The sequence below is a fragment of the Agrilus planipennis genome, unplaced genomic scaffold, assembly GCF_000699045.2.
Source record: "Agrilus planipennis isolate EAB-ADULT unplaced genomic scaffold, Apla_2.0 scaffold231, whole genome shotgun sequence".
NCBI lineage: Eukaryota > Metazoa > Arthropoda > Insecta > Coleoptera > Buprestidae > Agrilus > Agrilus planipennis.
This window is the reverse complement of record NW_020438976.1, coordinates 65443-91976: the sequence shown is the minus strand read 5'-3', so window position 1 is coordinate 91976 and position 26534 is coordinate 65443. Positions and strand designations below refer to the sequence as shown.

The 26534-nt window shown below is 35.7% G+C and overlaps 2 protein-coding genes across 4 annotated transcripts; both read right to left on the bottom strand.

The window, feature by feature from the left end:
• Positions 1–418: 418 nt before the first annotated feature.
• On the bottom strand, positions 419–1036 carry LOC112904712. Its single transcript, XM_025975476.1, has 2 exons — positions 769–1036; positions 419–717 (listed from the first exon to the last, which is right to left on the bottom strand). The coding sequence occupies exons 1-2, from the start codon at positions 1034–1036 to the stop codon at positions 419–421; spliced, it is 567 nt and encodes a 188-aa protein (XP_025831261.1).
• A 12064-nt stretch (positions 1037–13100) lies between these two features.
• On the bottom strand, positions 13101–15721 carry LOC108742303. 3 transcript variants are annotated; one of them, XM_018477472.1, is made up of 3 exons: positions 15509–15721; positions 14390–15237; positions 13101–14325 (listed from the first exon to the last, which is right to left on the bottom strand). In XM_018477472.1, exon 3 carries the CDS (start codon positions 14255–14257, stop codon positions 13289–13291), a length of 969 nt encoding a protein of 322 aa, XP_018332974.1. In that variant the 5' UTR covers positions 14258–14325; positions 14390–15237; positions 15509–15721; the 3' UTR covers positions 13101–13288. The 3 variants fall into 3 exon arrangements, with proteins under 3 accessions (XP_018332974.1, XP_018332971.1, XP_018332973.1); XM_018477469.1 differs by having other exon boundaries at positions 13101–15237; XM_018477471.1 differs by lacking the exon at positions 15509–15721 and having other exon boundaries at positions 14390–15468.
• Between the last annotated feature and the right edge of the window lie 10813 nt (positions 15722–26534).

Genomic DNA, 26534 nt, shown 5'->3' with positions numbered 1-26534 from the left:
ACACTAATACACCAAACAAAACACATAAAACGAATAATAAAAGAAGATCACACCACAAAATTATAACAAACAATAAATATAAATAAATAGTCAATAGCATGTATAGGTAACAGAAAGAAAGATCAAGACTTACTACCCTCACATGATTCAAAATTTCCGTTTATATACGGTAATTGTTCCAATTCTCGGTACCCTTAACGACGATCGTTGTATTGTTACCGTAGCTGCTTTCGCCGTTCGCTTCCTGGTAACAAGTTTCGGTTGGGTTTCACTGCTTAATGTTTTTCTGAGAATGTTAACCGATAACCGTACTGTTTCAGTTCTTATTGTTAGATTTATAATAATTTTGGTTTATGTACATTCTCAGGATTTTGATTATGAACTAGCCGCTACAGTACCCCCTCGCTAGTGATTAACGTTAAGGATTTCCTGCTTGGTAGCGGTCGGTGAACCTTATCCTTCGGCCTGATCGGGTTGTTGCTGAACCGCCTTGGTTGGGCTGTTGAGGCGATGCTGAAGTTTGTGTTATCACCGTATTATCACGATTGCCCGGCAGGATATAGGCTGGTTTCACCCTATCCACAGAAATAACTACATCTTTTCCTTTGATGTGTACCGTGAGAGTTTTCGCTGTTCTTTTAACTACCGGAAATGGTCCTTCGTATGGCGCCTGCAGTGATTGTTTTGGGCCATCGTTGCGTACAAAGACTTGTTTTGCTGTAACCAGATCTTTAAATACGAATATGTTTCTACGGCCATGGTGCGTACCTGGTACTGGCTGTAATTCTTGAAAATCTTGACGGAGTTGTCTAATGTCAGCATCAAAATCTTCCATGTCGTCGTTGGTCCTTGGTGTTAAAAACTCCCCTGGCAGTCGTAGTGGTTGTCCATAGGTTAGATCGGCAGATATACTATCAATAACTTCCTTCCATGCGGCTCTGATTCCCAGCAAAACGGTAGGAAGTACTTCGGTCCAACGCTCGCTGCTGTGACACTTGATTGCCGCTTTAAGTTGTCTATGGAGTCTTCCTACCATACCATTCGCTTGGGGATGATATGCGGTGGTGTGATCATAAATTTTTGTAGGTGTTGAAACCTTAACATCCAAATCTGACAATGTATCTTTCACAACTTACACACTCTGATAACGCTACATATTCAGCAGATGTTGAAGATTTTGTTACGCTATTCTGTTTTTTAGATTTCCAAAATATTATATTATTATACATTTTTAACACATAACCAGTCGTAGATTTTCAATAGGCATCTACATAACAACTTAGAGTATCAGAATTAACATTTTTATTATAAGTCAACTTCAAATCATTGGTCAGCAATAGATACTTAAGTACTCTTAACGCATATTTATAATGCGTATTGTCATAACAGTTCTGGAATCGACTTCGATAGTTTACACTAAAGCTTATGTTAGGTCTTGTACCTGAACTAATATATAGTAACGTACCAATCAAATTTCTATATTTAATCTCTTCTCTCACTACTTTTGTAGGTAACAATTTTAAATTTAGCTCCATCGGAGTTGCATACAATTTAGTGTTTCCAAGACTATATGTCTAGCAACAACAATTTTATTATTTATCAAGACTCTATAACCAACATTTTCATAACCTAACAACACACCCAGATCTGCTTTTTTATCCCATTTTGAATGTCTCTTTTGTTCAGGTACTCTTACAAAAACCCTACTACCATACAGTTTTAAATGTTCTACACTGGGTTTCTCACCAAACATTATTTCGTAAGGAGTTTTATTTTTGACAATAGTATTCGTTATAATTCTATTCTTTAAATAAGCCGCTGTCTTAACAATTTCTGGCCAAAAACACTTGTGTACCTTTGCTTCTGCTAACAAACATCTAGACATATCCATTATATCTCTATTATATTTTTCTGCTGTCCCATTTAGCTCATGAACATATGGCGGACAAGGTTCTATTTCAATATCTTTTTCACACGCAAATTTAGACATTTAGACATATATTCCTTACCATTATCACAGCGCAATTTCTTTATATTTTTACCAGTCATATTTTCAATTGAATTTATATATTCGACAAAACAGTTATAGACTTCACTCTTAGATTTAATTACATGAACCTGAGCCGCTTTACTAAAATCATCAATGAAAGTCAAAAAACATCGTTCCTCATTCAATCCAGGAGTACTATGAGGACCATTCAGATCTGTGTGAACAATTTCTAATATATCACTTGCCCTAGTTCTTCCATTTTTAAATGGCAAATTATGCATTTTATTTTCTAAACATATACCACACTTAAAATAATCAGACTCTAACTCTTTAGGCAGACCTTTTAATACTTGTTTATCACACATAGTTTTCAAATAGTTATAATTTATATGACCTAGTGTTATGTGATATTTTTCTCTCTCAGTCATTCATTGAGTTCAATTTATTTTTGTAAAGTGCAATTTCACGTATCTCTGAGTTCATCATTACTCTTGCTAGTTGCTGATGTTTGCACAAACGCTCACTTTTTAAATCTACACATTGTTGAAATTCACTTTCACTTACACTAACGAAAAGCTGCTTAGATTTGTCGATGGCCAGGTAAGTGACTGATGGTTGAATGAAGATGAATGATCCTGAAGCATTAAATGGTAAGGGATGCAATTTAAAAACAGTGCATTCTTCGTCCTTCTCTAGTAGAACTTTTATAACCATGATTAGCTTGTGAAGAAGATGACTATTTTCCGTTGATAGAAAAACAGGATAGTGTAGTCGCGGGGAAAGGTAGGAAAGAGCTTTTTGATTACTGCGATTAACTGGTTAGGGCTAAGGATAGAAGGATGTATCTGACCCACTCTGGCTACAATAAGCGCATTTATCAAGTTCTGAATATCAATCTGATATTGGTTAATTATGGATGTTAAAATATTGACATGTTCTAAAAATTTAACTTCTATATCTATATTCGTCCTAACGTTTGAAACTTCAGAATACATTAATTTATAAGAATCTGCAAGTTCGTCAAGATTTTTCTGCACCAAGGCTTCGTTATGTACAACATTACTAATTGTTTGATTAATGGAATGAACGGTACCTTGAACTACGGATGTTTGTTTAACAAGTAAGTTATGCATTTTACGTTCATTTTCGGAAATTTCTGAAATGGTTTTGTCATAATACAAGGCATCATCCGCGTCAGGAGTTCCGAAAAGTATTTTCTCGGCTTTACCAATTATATCAAATAATCCACGTCTTTTCCGGAGAGGTAAATTATTAGATCCGACAAGATCTTGAACAAGAATAGTTTGAGCTTTTATTTTCTGTATGATTTCTCGAGTTACTGCTAAATATTGGCTGCAAGTAGAGGTGACGTAGTCTTTTAATTTATTGCACATAGAGATTGTTCTATCGTTAAAATTAACAAGTCTTTCGAAATTGTCAAGATATTGTTTAATATCTACATGTGTTATTAATTTCCACTCATTGCTATAGAACTGAACATTGGCCATTTTCTCAAAATAAATTCCAGGATTATGTTGGATTTGGGTTACTAAAAAGTTTTCTTCACAAAAGTGTAGAGGAAATATGGAGATTAAGAAAATAAGAATGAAAGGAAGGAACTTCATTATCTGAAACTATAAAAAATCTTATTTACTCAAAATAAGCTTTTAATCTATTAATGTGAACAATTGTTGAATGTTTTCCTCTTTTTATAGAATAATTTACATCTGATATTTTTGCAAGAATTTTGTATGGTCCTATCCAAGACGACGATAATTTTTTCGCTCGACCGCGCCTTACACTTTGATCATGCAAAAGAACTAAATCACCAACTTTGAAATCTTTAATTTTGCTGTCCCGATCATAATATTGTTTTGCCGTTACTTTCGATGTTATTAAATTATTTTTAGCACTGTTCCAGGCTAATTGCAATTTATGTTTTAAATTTTGTAAATAATCATCATAACTATATTGAGTGTCCGGTAATTTCTCTATAGAGCTGGGTATAATGGGCTTTCGACCGTACATTAGTTCGTATGGACTAAAGCTGGTAGAAGTATGAGGGGTTGAATTGTACATAAAAGTGTAATAATCTAGCCATTTATCCCAATCAGTTTGAGTACTGTTTATAAAGCTTTTTAGATATTCTGCTAATGTTCTATGTGACCTTTCAACTTGGCCATTTGATTGAGGATGATATGCAGTGGTTTGGATTTTATTTATCCTCAATAATTTACAAACACCTCTTAGAATTGTACTGCAAAAATTTGTTCCTTGATCTGAAACTAATGATTCAGGAGTTCCTAATTTGCAAATGATCTTACTAGTTAAATAGTGGGCTACTGTTTCAGCTTCTTGATCTGGCATTGCGACCGCTTCAGAGTATTTAGTAAGGTTATCTTGAAATGTAAGAATATATTTATTATTCTGATCTGTAATAGGAAGTGGTCCAACGATGTCTACGAAACATTTTTGTAAGGGACGAATAGCAGTGTCCGTAATGACTAAGGGGTTTTTATGCTTAATCGTGGTTTTATTCTTTTGACATTTGTCACATTTTCTAATATATTCTCGAACGTCACTTTTCATATTTGGCCAAGAATGGTATTGTTTTAATTTTTTGTATGTACGATTGTAACCGCTATGTCCGCCAATGGGAGTGTTATGAAATTCGTATAAAATTTTTTCTTTAATTTGCTCTGAATATTCTCGTTTCGGGTCATAAATCGTGATCTCAATTAGAGTATTTTTAAATATGAAACGCAACATCATACGAATATCTTCAAATGGTACACCTACTTTAAAAAATATTTCCTTAGGAATTACTAATGTCGCTATATTATTAATCAAACACTCGTCTTTAATTCTGTTTAGGTATTGCCAAAACTTTTCGATTTCTACAGAGTCGGTGTTATTGTTAACTAAAACAAGGTTGACTATTGTCTTAACGTGTGTTGATTTTAATATTATATCTCCTACTTCACAATTTTGTAACTCATTACCTAAATGAAAATTATACTGTGTTTGTAGTTCGTTTGTTATCTCATTAATGGGTATATTATCTTTTGAAACAAAATTAAGTACATGAGAAGAAGATGAATTGAAAATATTTCCGACTATTTCAATAACTCTGTGGTTCTGGATTAATTGAGCTTGTGTTAGTTCCTTAAATTCTTGGAAATCCAAATGTGTCTTTACACAGTTTACTTGATAAGGTATTCTGCTTAAAGCGTCCGCATTTACATTGATTTTACCTGCCTTATATACGATCTCATAATCGTACTCTTCTAATGCTAACCTAAATCTTATTAGTCTGCTACCGGGATCCTTTACACTGAAAAGCCAAACTAGAGGTTTATGATCTGTTATGATAATAAAACGTCTGCCAAAGAGATAAGGGCGGAAATGTTTAGTGGCCCAAACAATTGCTAAAAGCTCCTTTTCAGTGGTGCTGTAGTTCAGTTCTGCTTTATTTAAAGCGCGACTGCAATATGCAATAGGTAAATCGTCGCCTATTTTTCCTTGAGATAAAATTGCACCAATACCAGTGTTACAAGCATCTGTTGTTAATAAAAATTTTTCATTGAAGTTAGGAAATTGCAAGAGGGGTTGATTTGAAAGAATTTGTTTTAAATTTTGAAATGATTTGTTGCATAAATCGGACCATTGGAAAACAGAATCTTTTTTTAAAAGCTTTGTTAAGGGTAGTGTAATAAAACTATAATTATTAACAAAACGCCTATAGTATCCACAGAGACCAAGAAATGATTTTAATTGTTTAACATTTTGAGGTATAGGATAGTCTAAAATTACTTTTGTTTTTTCAGGATCAGGTAAAATTCCGTTGCTAGTTATTAAATGTCCTAAGTAACTTACTTCGCGTCTTAAAAATTCGCACTTAGCGGGCTGTAATTTAAGATTAGCAGAGCGAAGTCTCTCGAAAACTTCCTTTAATTTCTCATTATGATCTTTCAAATTAGAACCGTAAACGCAAATATCGTCTAAGTATATAAAACACTTTAAACCTTGTAGACCGCTTAAGATACAATTCATTATTCTTTGGAATGAGGCAGGACTTGTTTTAAGGCCCATTGGCATTTTATTGTACTCAAAATGACCAAATTTTGTGCTGAAGGCTGTTTTTTCCTTGTCTTCCTCGGCTAGCTGAATTTGGTGAAACCCGTTTGCTAAATCGAGAGTTGTAAAATATTGGCTCTTTCCTAATTGGTCAAAAATATCTGCAATAGATGGTAAGGGAAACGAATCACCCACTGTGATGTCGTTTAATTTACGATAGTCAACCACAAGCCGCCACTTCTTTTCACCTGAAGCGTCTTGTTTTTTTGGTACAAAAAGTATTGGAAAATTCCATGGTGACTTTGATGGACGAATTGTGTTTTCCTCTAACATTTTATTGATTTGTTTTTCTAATTCTGAATTGAGCGATTCTGGTAAACGGTATGGTTTAACATTGATTGGACCTACGTCAGATTTAGTATAAATTTTATGCACTCCTGCATTCGAAAAAGATAAAATGTCGCCGTCTAAGTAAAATATATCGCTATATTGTTCTATAATATTTAGCAACTCTGATTTCTCTTCATGATTTAAGTGACTTAGTCTTAAATTATTCCGTAAAATTTCTAAACGATCATGGATTTGAGATTTGATATTCATTGTATGGACAGCTGGTGCATGAGATTTAGATTGTGTGCAATGATTTGGACCAATTTCATGTAAATTTACTTCCGGTACGCGAATTTGTAATGTTTCTTCGGTAGTATTAAGAACGCTAACAACACACTGCCCATTTGTAGGTTTAGTTAAGCACGAACCGACAAAAATACCTGGTTTTAATTCAAAAGTTTCTACAAGACCTTCATGTAATGACTTAGTATTAAAGTTAACAAATTGTTCGCTGCGGGGTTTTATAGTAATTAAATTTTGTGAACTTCTTAACGCTAAAGAACAGTTATCTACACTAAAAGTACCTCTATTATAATCTAAAACTACTTTATTTTTCTGTAAGAAATCACGGCCTAAAATGCCATCGTCAGGTACGGGAATTTCCTTTCCTACAACATGAAATTCGTGAGGTATTTTTTTGTTATTTGGTAAGGTAATAATGGCAACTATCTTTCCTATGGTAGTAACATGACTACCTCCAATACCCGTTACGTGGACAGGAAATGATGTGTCGATAAGGCAATCATCCTTTAGTTTACTAACTTTTATTAAAGATATATCTGCCCCGTTATCTACCAGTACAGATACTTTTTCTTCGTCTACTATATTAATACTTAAATTTATGCAACGATATTCTGATCTTTTGTCTAGAGAACAGCCTATTTGAAAGCACGGGCGGGAGTCATACGGCTGCTCGATGCTCCCGGCAAAGAGTTTCCCGAATGGGATTGATTGTTTTGGGAATTATAACGAGATGCGTTCGAACTTGAAGCAGGATTACTCAAGTTATTACTTGAGGAATTATGAGTATTCGCCCATTGTCTTTTCCTACAGTCTTTTATGTGATGGCCCTTATTTTTGCAATAACTGCAAATAACTGAAGAAAGATAGACCCTATTACTGTTAGAATCACCATTACAGGAATTTGTTGAAGTGTTTCTAGGAAAATTATTGGGAGTTTGGTTTCTATTTGAGTGAAAATTACTATTTTTATTTGCTACACTACTATTATTGCGGAAATTTAAATGTGGATTGTAATTAAAAGTGTTAACAAATTTGTAACTTTCTTTTTCTAATAACATTTCGCGCTCTTTTTGAATAGCCCCCTCTACTGCTAGCTCATACTGCTGGTAATTTCGAGACTCCACTAATAATTTCAAAGGTTGCCTAAGGCCTAAAATAAAAGTATTCAATGCTCTTTCCTTTAATAACGACTCGATAGTCTCTACTGCTGCATCATTTTTTCCTTCACATGACGCGTTAATTAACGGCTCTATAATGCTTTCTAGTCTATTACTGTAATCTGTAACGGATTCGTTCGGTTTTTGCCTTAAAGATGATAATTGCGCTTCAAGATGTGGTATTGTGCGTTTTTCGGAAAAGTGCTGTTTCAATGTATTTATGAGAGCATCCCAAGTTTCTATAGTACGATACCTAACTGCATTAAATGCTACACCTAACAATTTAGTCTTTACGATGTCCAAAAGCATTGCCATATCAGCGGGATTACTCCGATTTTTAACAATTTCTACGCAATTTAAAAATTGTGGAAAGTTTTTCTTATTTCCATCAAAGATAGGAATTAATTTTATTGATTGGTCAAATGATAAATAAACTGTTTCTCTTTCGTTAGCCATGGTTGAGTCGATACATACAAGGAAAAGTACAAATAGGGATAAGAAAGGACTTACTTTTTGCTTTCGTTTTGATTCCCAACGTCTTCAAGGAGTTGTAGGCATCCAAATAGACAAGTCGCACCGCCGATTTTGCCTGCTTTCCGTGGTTTGGTTGTGTACACAGGAATATCCTTCAGGATCGTTGAACACAGTATCACAGGGATAGCCACAAGATTATCCTTTACAAACGTTGATTCGCTGGAATCCCACCGCTGCCACCAAAAATGTTGTGTCCCCGATAAATATATATTTATACGCGGGAACTTTAAATTAGGGTTCGTGCGAAATGGTTAAGACTTGAAAGTCAAAATCAAACTTTCGGCAATGATAAGTCCTTAATTATACTTTATTAAAATTAACAATACACTATTTATTTACTAATGAACTTTAACTACAATTGTGGAACGAGACAGTAACGATTTAGAAACGATTTTAGATGAGTGCTTAGATGTTCTCCCTTGCTTTCTCTTTTCCAGAGGTTTATATACCCTCGGCTGGCTTGGGGTGAATTCAAAGAATTTACTAAAAAGCTGTCCTCGAGTCAAATTCGAGGACGTAGCCATAAATATCCGGTTAACAAAAGATTTGTACTTTTTTTTAGACGATTTGCTTGATTCTAAGAAGGTTGGAGAAAGCTAGGTAGGTAAAAGTGTATACCTAGTACTGCCTGTCCATAACATCCCTCCCCCCTTTGGGAAGAGTAAACATACTTTGATAAAATAATTAATGATCTATATAATAGTTATATAAACAAGAAATGGTAAGAATTATGGTTTACGTTATTACTTGCTAATGATTTGAATCAGTATAAACATTCAGTTACAATTATCTTAAACTTAATTACTTATTTACTACAAATATAAAAGTATGCTTACAATTAATACAAAATATCAAACTTGACAAAATTGTTTTATTTATGAATGAGTAGAACGACGAGCTTTAATGGGAGCTAATATAGGACTATCCGCACTAGATTGCGAAGATGTAGGATTTAAAGAACTTAATTCATGATGCTCGTTTTCAACATTGAACTCATTATGTCTACGTGTTCTCTCATTTTTTTGTATATTAAATATATTTAAACAAGTTTTCGCTGGCGTATTACAACATATAGCATATTGGGTACAGCTGTTTTTCTTACGTCTAACACATTTACAGTAAACAATTAAAATACAAAACAGGATTAAGACAATTACTATGATAATAGTATAATTTGTCACCGTCCTTACGTGAACATCTTCTATATTGTGTAATTGAGATAAAATATCGCTTAGCTTATAGCTGGCTACATTTAATTCGTTTAGTGTTGTTACACTCGATTTATAATTTCTGGTTAAATGAAGCATAGTTACATTCAATCCTTTTTTATTTACTTTTTCTTCGCAATAATTGTCTAAAATATCAAACGAAGGTACGAAATTAAATTCTGATTCAATATTACTATTATATGAATGAAAAGGTACTAATTTAACATCAGTTCCATAACCAGAACAATTTGAATTTAACGAAAATAGTCCAGTACCTTGTAATCTTACATCTTTAGGTACTTTCTGATTGTTGCATGTAATTGTAATTGTTTCGGTTTCCACAAGAACAAAAAGCCACGAATTAACGTTTTCAAATTTATGCCAAATATTGTGATTCAATGCAATCCTAAAATCGCATGTTTGTAAGTATTAAATAATTAGGTATCTCACTTGAATAATAAATAACTATGATAAAACTTAATGTAATTTATTTTATTGAGAAAATACCAAACATTTTATCGTGGCAACGGCCATCGAACAACTAACTCAAGTAAAGTAGTTTACATTACATAGGTGTCGCGCGATACAAATTTACTACCAACTTGACACGCCTCCTTAAATTTGTATCGCGTTTTAAACATAAAAATAATATAAGCATTTTATAAAATACCTAGTGCTTTCCTAAACTTTTCGAATTTTATAATTCCTAACGATTTAGTGAAAATGTCAGCAACATTCTCTTTTGAATTTATTTTGACAACATCAACAGTTTTGTTCATATAATTCTCATTTACAAAATGATAATGAGTTTCAATATACTTGTAATTTTTTGTAAAATTTCCATGTTTGACTATGTTTATCGCACCTGAATTATCTTCATAAATTTTTGTAGGTGTTGAAACCTTAACATCCAAATCTGACAATGTATCTTTCACAACTTACACACTCTGATAACGCTACATATTCAGCAGATGTTGAAGATTTTGTTACGCTATTCTGTTTTTTAGATTTCCAAAATATTATATTATTATACATTTTTAACACATAACCAGTCGTAGATTTTCAATAGGCATCTACATAACAACTTAGAGTATCAGAATTAACATTTTTATTATAAGTCAACTTCAAATCATTGGTCAGCAATAGATACTTAAGTACTCTTAACGCATATTTATAATGCGTATTGTCATAACAGTTCTGGAATCGACTTCGATAGTTTACACTAAAGCTTATGTTAGGTCTTGTACCTGAACTAATATATAGTAACGTACCAATCAAATTTCTATATTTAATCTCTTCTCTCACTACTTTTGTAGGTAACAATTTTAAATTTAGCTCCATCGGAGTTGCATACAATTTAGTGTTTCCAAGACTATATGTCTAGCAACAACAATTTTATTATTTATCAAGACTCTATAACCAACATTTTCATAACCTAACAACACACCCAGATCTGCTTTTTTATCCCATTTTGAATGTCTCTTTTGTTCAGGTACTCTTACAAAAACCCTACTACCATACAGTTTTAAATGTTCTACACTGGGTTTCTCACCAAACATTATTCCGTAAGGAGTTTTATTTTTGACAATAGTATTTGTTATAATTCTATTCTTTAAATAAGCCGCTGTCTTAACAATTTCTGGCCAAAAACACTTATGTACCTTTGCTTCTGCTAACAAACATCTAGACATATCCATTATATCTTTATTATATTTTTCTGCTGTCCCATTTAGCTCATGAACATATGGCGGACAAGGTTCTATTTCAACACCTTTTTCACACGCAAATTTAGACATTTCATTATTCATATATTCCTTACCATTATCACAGCGCAATTTCTTTATCTTATTACCAGTCATATTTTCAATTAAATTTACATATTTGACAAAACAGTTATAGACTTCACTCTTAGATTTAATTACATGAACCTGAGCCGCTTTACTAAAATCATCAATGAAAGTCAAAAAATATCGTTCCCCATTCAATCCAGGAGTACTATGAGGACCACTCAGATCTGTGTGAACAATTTCTAATATATCACTTGCCCTAGTTCTTTCATTTTTAAATGGTAAATTATGCATTTTATTTTCTAAACATATACCACACTTAAAATAATCAGACTCTAACTCTTTAGGCAGACCTTTTTAATACTTGTTTATCACACATAGTTTTCAAATAGTTAAAATTTATATGACCTAGTGTTCTGTGATATTTTTCTTTCTCAGTCATATTATTTTTAGTTGTCACATTCACTTCCGGTTTTACAATTTTACTCGTCATACGAAATACATTATTGACTTTAAATCTTCTCTTTTACAAAAAATACATTTGACATTTTATTTCTTATCATTTGACCAACAACATTGAAGTCATGTACTATGTTACCTATTTTAGTAGCTTTTAATATACGACCATCAGCAATTTTAACATCCACAGGTGTTTTAAGAACAATTGATTCATAAAAGTATTCATCATTATTGACAATGTGGTCGGAACATCCACTATCTAAAAGCCATTCTACTTTATCAACTCAACCATTAACTACAGATTCATGTGATTCAATCTCAGTACAAAAACTACTTGAGCTGCCATCTTCCGCTCTTTGGTAATAACCTTGCTGCCAACCGCCACCACGACGATGTTGACTGGAGCCCCGACTCCCTCGACCGTTGCTACGATACTGCCAACTTTGTTGGCGTCCGCCTCCTTGCTGATACATGCCGCCCCTGGGTTTCCATGAATTGCCGCCCGGTTTTGTATTGGGACATTGGTCTTTGAAATGTCCAAATTTTCCACACTTGAAACAATTTTGATCTTGTTTTTTTTTCAGTTTTGAATACACTTGCTATTATCTTCTTTTTCTTTTTGTTCAATCATTTTAATTTTACTTTTCACATAGTCCACAGTTTGATCTCTTTCTTTCAGAACATCAACAAGGTCTCCAACATAGCCCAACGAACTTGGAAGCATTNATTTTTAACCTTTACTTTCTTGTGTCCCCGACAAATATATATATTTATACGCGGGAACTTTTTAGGGTTCCTGCGAGATGGTTAAGACTTGGAAGTCAAAATCATACTCTCGACAACGATAAGTCCTTAATTTTACTTTATTAAAATAAACAATAGACTACTTACTTACTAATCAACTTTAACTATAGGGGAGACCGGGTATGGAAGTCACATTTTTTTTCTTTTGGATTTTTAGTGGTCTTGTTTTTAGTTCAGCAATGACAACTGTATATTAAAGTATAGTATATTTATTCCCCTTTATGATTAACTTATGCTTTTTTTCTAAAATTTATTTATTAAGGACTTATTTGATTTTTTGTTGAAAAATAAAAGTGTGACTTTTGACCCCGCATCAGGATTGGTTGTCACAGTGATAGGGGTAGGAAGTCCCATAGTAAATTGAGGTAGGATTAAAAACCAGAAACACTTATTTGAATGGCATGAATGTTTTTAATAATTGAAACAATCAAATCACTACTCCTTCACTAATTATTATCAAAAAAAGAAACACAAAATGTTTACTAAAACAAAAATAATTTTAGCTTTAAGCTAATAACAATCATTTTAGCCTACGAACTTAGCAAACTCAATAAAAATAAAAAAATGTAACATACTTAATCAACTCTTTGGACGCAATATACTTAACTTTACTAAGATATATTTAGTCAGTCTCAAAAATTAGTCTGAATATTCCGAATCACAATTGTGGCATACATAATTTGGTAGTCCAGGCGTGCATTCTTTGTGAGCCCATAGCTTACAATCCTGGCACTGAAGCCAAATTTCTCTAGACTTGCTAGTAGAAGACAAGCAGATCAAACAAAAGTCTTCATCCCCTTTTTCATCTTCGTCGCTGTCAACTGTTGTCTTTTTAATTTTCTTTCCTTTAGATGCCTTTTTATTTTCTTTATTTTCACTAAACACTCGTTTCGATACTTTCTTTTTCTTACTTTCTTGTTCTTTTTTTTTCTCTTCTAAAAATGTCTTCTCCGGTGTATCTGTTAAAATTGCCGATTTACATTTTCTTCTATCAACTCGCTGCGATTTGCGCGGAAGTGCTTTTGGTAGGGGCTTCAAAACCTGCGGTGATATTATTAGGGAAGTCTTCAATCCACTTGAACCAAGATAAGTGTTCGTTGTCGAATCCTTTGTAGCATCCTGCTGTGATATTTCTGGTACTGAACTTCCCGAGCCCTGTGGTGTCACTGCACGAACACTAAAATTAGCGTTGTCGTTTTGATCCAATGAAGAAAAATCAAGGACAGGGAGATCACTATTCATAAGACTGTTAATGTCAGAGTTATCCGTTTCATTTTGTATGGTATTATGCACTATATCGGGATCAGTAACCGTAATAAGTGGCCTATCTGTGACAGAGGATGGCATAAAATCATGCTCCTGAAAAATGTCTCGATTAAATGAACAAATTCCACAGGCTTTAAACCCCACGACAATATTGGAAGGAGTTGCTGCTAATGGAAAAGCCTGGGCAACTATTCCTGGTATTTCGTATATCGTCATTGCTTGTCCTGGGTGGTTAACCATCCATTGATCCATTGAGTTGTTGACATATTTTTTTAAAGGCCCAAAAACTGATCTGTCTAAAGGTTGCAGACGATGAGTGCAGTGTGGTGGGAAAGATAACATTATTATGCCATTTTCATTAGCAAAGTTAAGTCCTTCAATGGACAAATGAGAGCTGTGATTGTCCAAAACTAAAAGACATGGTTTTTCTTTAGTAGATTTCACATGATTATGAAAATGTTTTAAGAAACCCACAAATAATTCTTCTGTCATCCAGCCTGAGGGATTACTTCCTCCTTTGCAACCAATTGGCCCATCTCTGATGAAATGGTCTTTGAAATGCACCCTCGGAAACACGAAAAATGGTGGCACTGAATTACCTCCCCCGGAAACAGCAGCGGCTAAGGTCACAAGAGTGCCTCTCTCAGCTGACGTTATTGCACCGACTTGCTTAAAGCCTTTTCTAGCAACAACTTTACTGGGTTTTTGTACCGTAGTCTCCCCAGTTTCGTCCATATTCCAGATGTCGTGTGGCTGAATACCATAACGTGTGATTACCGATTCAAGGTTATCAAAGAAAGTTTTGACATTATGTTGGTTAAAACTAGTGGCCCGAGCCAAACTGGTGGATTCAGGTGTTCTAATGGATAGAGAAGGATGTCTCGTCAAAAACGATGTAAACCAGTCAGGGCCAGCTAGCTTGTTTGATTCCCAAGACTTCGGAACTTTAAGGTTATTCGAAATTGCGAGTTCAAATGCTAATTTTCGAATTTCCTTTGGAGTCAATCCAAAATAAATACTTGAGGCATTAAGGATGTATTTTTCCAATTCTTGTTCCTGTTCATCGGTAAAAACCTGACGATTCTTTTGATAGCCTATTTTTGTAGTAGGTGGTGACACAGTCTCATTGCTTATCTCTTCGGCTGTAAATTTTTGACAATACCTTGTTAAAGTGCGATAATTAATACCAAAAGCCTTTGCGACGGATCTTATAGATTTGCCATAGGTTTTCACTTCCCTCGCAGCACCCAACATTAAGGCTGGTGACACAAGGCCTCGATTAGACTTTCTCTTGTGATACCGTGGCATTTTTAAGACAATCTCTGAAACAAACAAAGTACCTATTATGAGCAAACAGCCCAAAACCCAACAAAATAGCCAGCAAACAAGCATGGGGAAGGTTGTCACATGTGACAATAAGCCCCCGCCGACTTGAGACAACCAGCCCCAAAGCACGTTTTAGAAAATAACCTCTCAAAATAAAGTTAAAACATGTTGTGTATTAAAACAAACATTACATCACTATACAACACTTATTTGACATGACAAATACATGCAAAATTTTATAAACCCACAAAATATAAATATACTTACTAGGCTCGACACTGATGCACAAAAAAATACTTTTGGTGTGCGAAAAAAACGATCGTGCGTCTCGCCGTTACTGCGTCGCTGAGCGGACTGAGGTGAAGTAGGGAGAGAGGTGTTGCCGTCTCGCTAGTTTGACGTCACACAGCGGGTTCATTCGTTCATTACTTTCTCGCTTATTACTGCTGTGACAACCTACCCGTGTGACAACCTTACCCGGTCTCCATTATGAAACGAGGCAGTGACGATTTTAAAACGATTTAAGTGGAGTGCTTAGATGTTCCCCTTCTCTTTCTCTCTTTTCCAGAGGTTTATATACCCTCGGTTGACTTGGGGTGATTTCGGAGAATTTACTAAAAAGCTGTCCTCGAGTCAAATTCGAGGACGTAACCATAAATATCTGTTTAACTGCAGATTTGCCCTTTTTTTATGCGGTTTGCTTAACTCTAGGAAGGTTGGTGAAAGCTTGGTAGGTAAAAGAATATACCTAGTACTACCTGTCCATAACATCCCTCCCCCCTTTGGGAAGAGTAAACATACCTTGATAAAATAATTAATGATCTATATAATAGTTATATAAATAAGAAATGGTAAAAATAATGGTTACGTTATTACGTGTTAATGAATTGAATCAGTATAAACATTCAGTTACAATTATCTTAAACTTAATTACTTACTTACTACAAATATAAGTATGCTTAATACAAAATATCAAACTTGACAAAGTTGTTTTATTTATGAATGGGTAGAACGACGAGCTTTAATGGGAGTTAATATAGGACTGTCCGTACTAGATTGCGAAGATGTATGATTTAAAGAACTTAATTCACGATGCTCGTTTTCAACATTGAACTCATTACGTGTTCTTTCATTTTTTTGTATATTAAAAATATTTAAACAGGTTTTCGCTAGCGTATTACAACTTATAGAATATTGGGTACAGCCGTTTTTCTTATGTCTAACACATTTACAGTAAACAACTAAAATACTGTCACGCTCAATTTGTAAACGGTGTCTTCACCATTTATGTTACATCGGTAATTTGTTAATTATTTATTTTAACTACCCGATTGTAATGCAATTTAATTATTTTGTCGTGACTGGGGGTCAGATACTAAGATGACAAGATAGGCAAGTTTTCAAAACAACAACAAACTTTATTATAAAAATAATATAGAGAATTGACTTGAATATTTACAAGAAGGATCTTCCTCTCATTGTAGATCAATACGCAAAAAACTAGTTAAGAGGTCTACTTATATGTTTAGGAGCGCCGCAATCATTATCGCCCATGGGTAGTGTCACCAACACTCAGAATTTGCCACCTGTTACTCTTTTAAGGGTAGACTTTATCCCTTCGCGTTCCGGAATCAACTGATTGCGATTAGACTATCAATTCCCGTTTACGCGCTAAATTTTTTGATGAACCAATAATTATTTGTCCATAGTTCAACATGGGTCATTCACTGGTTTTAGAAGTTTCTCGGGTTTAGCTGATTTAATGAAAAGAACCGACGAAGTCCTTCTTGATGACTTCGCGAAGTACAATAATTTTCCCAATGACCAGAGCTATCGAACTGGCGTCAAATTCTGCTTGTAAATAGATAATTGTTTTCACTTACTGCTTCGTTGCTGTGTAATGCCAAATACGCTTATTTTGCAAGTAAATGAACTCGATATCCGTTTTATGAATTTGAAAAGAATAGCAACGTTATAATTATGAAATATTTAATTGATTTTGAAATATGTTTTGATATCTAAAATGGTTTTTTGAATTTCGCTAGAACTTCACTGCGTGACAATACAAAACAGGATTAAGACAATTACTATGACAATAGAATAATTTATCACAGTCCTTACGTAAACATCTTCTATATTGTGTAATTGAGACAAAATATCGCTTCGCTTATAGCTTGCTACATTTAATTCGTTTAGTGTTGTTACACTCGATTTATAATTTCTGGTTAAATGAAGCATAGTTACATTTAATCCTTTTTTATTTACCTTTTCTTCGCAATAATTGCCTAAAATATCAAACGAAGGTACGAAATTAAATTCTGATTCAATATTATTATTAAATGAATGAAAAGGAACTAATTTAACGTCAGTTCCATACCCAGAACAATTTGAATTTAACGAAAATAGTCCAGTACCTTGTAATCTTACATCTTTAGGTACTTTCTGATTGTTGCATGTAATTGTAATTGTTTCGGTTTCCACAAGAACAAAAAGCCATGAATTAACGTTTTCAAGTTTATGCCAAATGTTGTGATTTAATGCAATAATCCTAAAATCGCATGTTTGTAAGTATTAAATAATTAGGTATCTCACTTGAATAATAAATAACTATGATAAAACTTAATGTAATTTATTTTATTGAGAAAATACCAAACATTTTATCGTGGCAACGGCCATCGAACAACTAACTCAAGTAAAGTAGTTTACATTACATAGGTGTCGCGCGATACAAATTTACTACCAACTTGACACGCCTCCTTAAATTTGTATCGCGTTTTAAACATAAAAATAATATAAGCATTTTATAAAATACCTAGTGCTTTCCTAAACTTTTCGAATTTTATAATTCCTAACGATTTAGTGAGAATGTCAGCAACATTCTCTTCTGAATTTATTTTGACAACATCAACAGTTTTGTTCATATAATTCTCATTTACAAAATGATAATGAGTTTCAATATACTTGTAATTTTTTGTAAAATTTCCATGTTTGACTATGTTTATCGCACCTGAATTATCTTCATAAATTTTTATAGGTATTGAAACCTTAACCTTCACAACTTTTAATTCGCTTACACACTCTGATTATGCTACATATTCAGCAGATGTTGAAGATTTTGTTACGCTATTCTGTTTTTTAGATTTNTGCGTCGCTCGTCACTTATGAGAGCGAACGGTCCCCTGGTCGTATATTATTATTATTATTATCGTACTTTGTCATCGGTGACACTAAACCCTATGATATCTCCTCTGCTACAATCGTTTTTCTAACCATCATAGGTTTATTTAGAATACACACAGAATGCCTTTATCTCTCTCTTTTTCCTTAATGAAGAACTTAACAAATTTAAACTTAAATATTTTCAAATCATCTGCATATAATAAGTATTCCGATTTAAGATTGAGAAACAAGTTGGGCACCCCATTAAATCCAGCACCTTTTTTGCGTCCAGCTTACATAGTTGTTCGAAGACATCATCGAATCTAACTTGCAAATCAGCCAAGTTAACATCCAGGTCTAGTTGTTGATTTTAGTTTCGGATTAAAGGCGAGGAGCTAGTGTTATCCAGGTTGCTGTCATAGATACTTTTAATGAAAGATGCAGATATGTCAGTTATTTCACTCATCATCATTTTCCGCCTTGTTTTCATTCCAGGACATGGAAGATGGAATGTCGATATCATTTCGTTTCTTATGTTTAACAAATTTCCAAAATTGACTGACTTCATTATATCTTCAACTCTTGTTGTATATGTTATAACACTTTGCACTAATTGTTTTACATTCTAATCTTCGGAAACTATTATAGGCCGCTTTTGTTCTTGATTTTTTATAATTTGTATGCGCTTCCTTTTTCAGTCTGATTTTATCTATTAGCTCTTTAGAAAACCAACTAGGATAATTGTTTATCTTACTTACGTGGACCAGGGCAAAATGTGTAATTCCTTTATTGATGTTTTCATAAAACAAATTAACTTTATCATTGACAGACTCCAATTTGTATAGTTCGACCAAGTTACTTCTGAGAAAGAAGTTATTAAACCCTACGTAGTCCGCTTTTTTAAATACATAAGTTGGTGTGCTGTTAGTAGTAAAACAATGTCGGAGCTGGGACTCAGGATGTCCTGCACATCCATTACTGACCATCCTTCCAGTTCTTCAACGCCTTTGGAGGTTTTTATTCAGCCGAAGTAGGTCATTCTTCGGCTAAAGGTCATTCCTTGGCTGTAGAGGAAGAAAAAGGTTCATTCTTCAGCTAGGCATAACAATGCGCACACACACATACACACATGCTCAGGAAACACCCCCTACAACTCCCTTCTATCGTAGACGTCGCTGTTGCTGCAGTTATGGGTGGTTGTAAGGGGTGTTTCCTGAGCATGTGTGTATGTATGTGTGTGTGTTATTTTTTGTGTGTTGTCTGTATTGTGTGTTGTTGTGTGTGTTGGAGGAGGATGATGGTTAGGTGACGTAGACGATTTTTTTCGCGCGGCCGAGTTCGAATCGCGTACCAGTGCGATAATACGACAACCGATTACGACGTTAACGCAGTGGGCCACCGACTCGGCGCGCTTGATCGATGCCTAAAAGCGGTTGATACAACAAGCGGTGTGTCTATGTGTGTGCGCGAATGTGCGAGTATACCATATCGCCCGTAGCTGGCCAGACCGCCATCGCAGCCGTCAGCTTTGAATCATACGTAACATACATATATACGTATAGTTGAATGGTATGGTAGGTAGTACGTATGTACATTTTACACATTCATACATATACACACACACACACACACATACATACATGGTTGTATGTAATTACATTTTACACATACATACATACAAACATACACACATACGGTTGCCAGTGCCGCAACCATCGGCTTTGAATCTCGTAACATACATGTATGTATACGTACAGTTGAATGGTATGCTAGATGGTGCGTACGTAAGTACAGTTCGAACCATCAGTGTTTGCTGTTGTTGGTACATTTTGCACATACATACATCCATAGACACACACATACATAATCTCATAATATGCATGTATACGTATAGTAGTAGTACTTTACATACATCATACATACATACATACATACATACATACACACACACATACACATACACACACACACACACACACACACACACACACACACACACACACACACACACACACACACACACACAACTGCCAGCAACGCAGCCGGCGACTTTGAATCCANTTCGCTTCCTGGTAACAAGTTTCGGTTGGGTTTCACTGCTTAATGTTTTTCTGAGAATGTTAACCGATAACCGTACTGTTTCAGTTCTTATTGTTAGATTTATAATAATTTTGGTTTATGTACATTCTCAGGATTTTGATTATGAACTAGCCGCTACAGTACCCCCTCGCTAGTGATTAACGTTAAGGATTTCCTGCTTGGTAGCGGTCGGTGAACCTTATCCTTCGGCCTGATCGGGTTGTTGCTGAACCGCCTTGGTTGGGCTGTTGAGGCGATGCTGAAGTTTGTGTTATCACCGTATTATCACGATTGCCCGGCAGGATATAGGCTGGTTTCACCCTATCCACAGAAATAACTACATCTTTTCCTTTGATGTGTACCGTGAGAGTTTTCGCTGTTCTTTTAACTACCGGAAATGGTCCTTCGTATGGCGCCTGCAGTGATTGTTTTGGGCCATCGTTGCGTACAAAGACTTGTTTTGCTGTAACCAGATCTTTAAATACGAATATGTTTCTACGGCCATGGTGCGTACCTGGTACTGGCTGTAATTCTTGAAAATCTTGACGGAGTTGTCTAATGTCAGCATCAAAATCTTCCATGTCGTCGTTGGTCCTTGGTGTTAAAAACTCCCCTGGCAGTCGTAGTGGTTGTCCATAGGTTAGATCGGCAGATATACTATCAATAACTTCCTTCCATGCGGCTCTGATTCCCAGCAAAACGGTAGGAAGTACTTCGGTCCAACGCTCGCTGCTGTGACACTTGATTGCCGCTTTAAGTTGTCTATGGAGTCTTCCTACCATACCATTCGCTTGGGGATGATATGCGGTGGTGTGAAGGTGAGATATCCCAACCATACTAGTGAGATGTCCGAGGAGGGTTGACATAATTTGGCGCCCTTGGTCGGTTGTTACACGCAATGGAACTCCAGAACGGTAAATCCAATTTTCGTAGAACGCTCTCGCTACGGTTTCTGCTGTTTGGTCTTCTAAGGGGACTGCTTCCGGCCATCTTGAAAAACGATCCACGCACGTGAGACAATACCTTTTCCCTTCGGAAATGGGCATTAGGATGATATCGATATGTACGTGGTCGAATCTTGCTGACGGGTTTGAAAACGATGAAAGCGGCGCTGAAACATGTCGTGAAACTTTTGAACGTTGGCATGGGATACAGGTTCTGGTCCACTCGCGACTGTCTTTCGTTATTGATGGCCAGACAAGTCGTTGAGTCATTAGGGTCACAGTAGTTTTTGCAGCAGGGTGTGCAAAATCATGGATTGAATGGAATGTTGTTCGACGAAACTTAGATGTTCAAAACGGGCGTGCCACTGCTGTAGAAACGTCACAATAAATGGTAGCACCTGTGCCGGGAATCTCTACTTTCTTGAGTTTCAAACTGGAATTTGAATGAAGAAATGATTGTAATTCAACGTCATCCTCTTGATCCTTGGCCAGGGCTGTATAGTTGAGGGGTAAAGTCACTTCTTCGATACGCGAAAGTGTGTCCGTGACAACATTTTCCAATCCGGATATATGACGTATATCCGTGCTAAACTGGCTAATGAAATCTATATGGCAAATTTGACGGGAGGTCCACTTTTCAGGCTTCTGGTTAACTGCGAAGGTAATTGGTTTATGGTCCGTGAATATAGTAAATACTGTCGCCTCTAACATGTGACGGAAGTGTTTAATTGCTTTGTAAATGGCTAAAAGTTCTCTATCAAAAGCGCTATACTTGCGTTCAGCAGGACTCAATTTTTGGGAAAAGAACGCTGGTGGTTGCCAATGGCTGTTGACCTTTTGTTGCAGGGCTGCCCCTACGGCAGTGTCTGAAGCATCGCACGTAAGAGCAAGAAGCGCGTTGGGTGTCGGATGCGCTAGGAGTGCTGCCTGTGATACGCTATCCTTACAGGTGGTAAAGGCTTCTTCGGCTATTTTTGTCCAGGTGATCGGCATTTTTCCATTGGCGTTATTGTTCAAAAGGTTGGTTAGAGCGGCTTGTTGATCTGCGGCGTTGGGTATAAATCTGCGATAAAAATTTACCATTCCCAAGAGTTGCCTTAATTGTTTTACTGACTCTGGTTTTGGGAAATCGGTGATGGCTTGTACTTTCTCAGGTAATGGTCTAGTACCATTGCTTGTGATCAAGTATCCTAGAAACTTTACCTCTGTCTTACCGAAAGTGCATTTTGACGCATTTATTACAATCCCAAATTGTTGTAGACGTTCAAAAAGTACTTTTAAATGTTCTTCGTGTTCTTCGGGTGATTCGGATGCAACGAGTATATCATCGATGTATGCAAATGAAAAATCTAATCCTCGCAGTACCTCGTCCATAAATCGCTGAAAGGTTTGGGCTGCATTACTAAGTCCGAAGGTCATAAAAGGGAATTCGAAAAGACCAAAAGGAGTCGTAATAGCAGTTTTCGGGATGTCATCTTGCGCCATCTTGGTTGACATTTCCTGGCTTGAGGACCGAATTTCCAATGGTACCAACAGAGTCTGTTAGATGTGTGCCCCATGTCTTTTGAATTAGATCGTCTTCCAGAACGAGATCGGCGATGTGGTGATTTATCCCGACTGCGTTGCCTTTCGGGAACAGTGATGGCGTCGATTTGTCTTCGTAGTGCTGATGATTGTTCTGCCACTTGCTGTTGGATACTTAGTTGCAATTGTGCAAGCCTTATCTCCAGCGATGTTTCATTAGTTACGCTATTGACGGTTACCTGCGGTGGTGATCGTGTAGCTTCCAGAATTGCATCGGCCATTTCCGCTAGTTGATCGAGTGTACTCTCGGTTTTAGTTACCAGATGGGGTTGTAATTGTGTTGGTAATCGACTCAGCCATATTGTTCGCAAAACAGGATCACCTACGATGTTGCTGGCTAACATCCGTAGATGTCTTAGGAACTGGGAAGGCTTCCTATCTCCGATGACTTCGTGTTCCAAGAGCTTTCGGGTCTTGTGCTCTTGAGATTGGCTGAGACGTTTCACTAATTCTCTTTTCAAAACATCATAGGAATTTTTTTGCGGTGGATTCATCACGATGTCCCGGACTTCGCCCAGATGTTTTGTCCCTAGGGAACCGAGTACGTAGCTGAATTTGGCCTCGTCGCTGGTTATACCTGCTGTTCTCAATGTTCTCTCCAGTAATGCAAAGAAATATTCCGGGTCGCTGGGGGTAAATTCGTATATACGCAGTCCTACTCGTTCAATCCCTGATGCAGTTATAGGGTGCTGGCGTGCTGGTCCCGTGGGTACTGTACTAGCTTCTTGAGGTTGCGGCAGCTGATCTTGTTGGATTTGACGGAGTTGCCATTCCTGGCGTAAGCATTCTAATTCCCGTCGTTCCTGGTCCATTTCCTGTAGCTGTTGCTCAAGCTGGCGTCGTTGTTGTTCTAACTGACTTAGGCCTTCGCTGTCTGTACGGGTATTTACCATTGTTCTTACGGAGAAAAACAAAAAACACTTTGTTGAAATTCCTGGGTATGATCCAAAATTACTTACGTCGGGTCACCACTTGTCGGTTTTTGTTGTTAATAATAAAAATAAATAATAGTCCGACACAAATAAAAACAGTATAAGTTGGATTACACTAATACACCAAACAAAACACATAAAACGAATAATAAAAGAAGATCACACCACAAAATTATAACAAACAATAAATATAAATAAATAGTCAATAGCATGTATAGGTAACAGAAAGAAAGATCAAGACTTACTACCCTCACATGATACAAAATTTCCGTTTATATACGGTAATTGTTCCAATTCTCGGTACCCTTAACGACGATCGTTGTATTGTTACCGTAGCTGCTTTCGCCGTTCGCTTCCTGGTAACAAGTTTCGGTTGGGTTTCACTGCTTAATGTTTTTCTGAGAATGTTAACCGATAACCGTACTGTTTCAGTTCTTATTGTTAGATTTATAATAATTTTGGTTTATGTACATTCTCAGGATTTTGATTATGAACTAGCCGCTACAAGTTTACCTGTCTTATATACGATCTCATAATCATACTCTTCTAATGCTAACCTAAATCTTATTAGTCTGCTACCGGGATCCTTTACACTGAAAAGCCAAACTAGAGGTTTATGATCTGTTATGATAATAAAACGTCTGCCAAAGAGATAAGGGCGGAAATGTTTAGTGGCCCAAACAATTGCTAAAAGCTCCTTTTCAGTGGTGCTGTAGTTCAGTTCTGCTTGTGCAGACTGCAATATGCAATAGGAAAATCGTGGCCTATTTTTCCTTGAGATAAAATTGCACCAACACCAGTGTTACAAACATCTGTTGTTAATAAAAATTTTTCATTGAAGTTAGGAAATTGCAAGAGGGGTTGATTTNAGTTCAGTTCTGCTTTATTTAAAGCGCGACTGCAATATGCAATAGGTAAATCGTCGCCTATTTTTCCTTGAGATAAAATTGCACCAATACCAGTGTTACAAGCATCTGTTGTTAATAAAAATTTTTCATTGAAGTTAGGAAATTGCAAGAGGGGTTGATTTGAAAGAATTTGTTTTAAATTTTGAAATGATTTGTTGCATAAATCGGACCATTGGAAAACAGAATCTTTTTTTAAAAGCTTTGTTAAGGGTAGTGTAATAAAACTATAATTATTAACAAAACGCCTATAGTATCCACAGAGACCAAGAAATGATTTTAATTGTTTAACATTTTGAGGTATAGGATACTCTAAAATTACTTTTGTTTTTTCAGGATCAGGTAAAATTCCGTTGCTAGTTATTAAATGTCCTAAGTAACTTACTTCGCGTCTAAAAAATTCGCACTTAGCGGGCTGTAATTTAAGATTAACAGAGCGAAGTCTCTCGAAAACTTCGTTTAATTTCCCTTTATGATCTTTCAAATTAGAACCGTAACCGCAAATATCGTCTAAGTATATAAAACACTTTAAACCTTGTAGACCGCTTAAGATACAATTCATTATTCTTTGGAATGAGGCAGGACTTGTTTTAAGGCCCATTGGCATTTTATTGTACTCAAAATGACCAAATTTTGTGCTGAAGGCTGTTTTTTCCTTGTCTTCCTCGGCTAGCGCTGAATTTGGTGAAACCCGTTCGCTAAATCGAGAGTTGTAAAATATTAGCTCTTTCCTAATTGGTCAGAAATATCTGCTATAGACGGCAAGGGAAACGAATCACCCACCGTGATGTCATTAAATTTACGATAGTTAACCACAAGCCGTCACTTCTTTTCACCATAAGCGTCTTGTTTTTTTGGTACAAAAGGTATTGGAAAATTCCATGGAAGAACGCTAACAACACACTGCCCATTTGTAGGTTTAGTTAAGCACGAACCGACAAAAATACCTGGTTTTAATTCAAAAGTTTCTACAAGACCTTCATGTAATGACTTAGGAGTATTAAAGTTAATAAATCGTTCGCTGCGAGGTTTTATAGTAATTAAATTTTGTGAACTTCTTAACGCTAAAGAACAATTATCTACACTAAAAGTACCTCTATTATAATATAAAACTACTTTATTTTTCTGTAAGAAATCGCGGCCTAAAATGCCATCGTCAGGTACGGGAATTTCCTTTCCTACAACATGAAATTCGTGAGGTATTTTTTTGTTATTTGGTAAGGTAATAATGGCAACTATCTTTCCTATGGTAGTAACATGACTACCTCCAATACCCGTTACGTGGACAGGAAATGATGTGTCGATAAGGCAATCATCCTTTAGTTTACTAACTTTTATTAAAGATATATCTGCCCCGTTATCTACCAGTACAGATACTTTTTCTTCGTCTACTATATTAATACTTAAATTTATGCAACGATATTCTGATCTTTTGTCTAGAGAACAGCCTATTTGAAAGCACGGGCGGGAGTCATACGGCTGCTCGATGCTCCCGGCAAAGAGTTTCCCGAATGGGATTGATTGTTTTGGGAATTATAACGAGATGCGTTCGAACTTGAAGCAGGATTACTCAAGTTATTACTTGAGGAATTATGAGTATTCGCCCATTGTCTTTTCCTACAGTCTTTTATGTGATGGCCCTTATTTTTGCAATAACTGCAAATAACTGAAGAAAGATAGACCCTATTAC

Bases quoted from the DNA above. Each gene is read 5' to 3' on its own strand.
- LOC112904712 (XM_025975476.1), bottom strand. From the start codon at position 1,036: ATGGTAGGAAGACTCCATAGACAACTTAAAGCGGCAATCAAGTGTCAC. The intron at 718-768 runs GTACGCACCATG...ATCTGGTTACAG, and splicing joins AGAATTACAGCCAGTACCAG to CAAAACAAGTCTTTGTACGC.
- LOC108742303 (XM_018477469.1), bottom strand. From the start codon at position 15,223: ATGCCACGGTATCACAAGAGAAAGTCTAATCGAGGCCTTGTGTCACCA.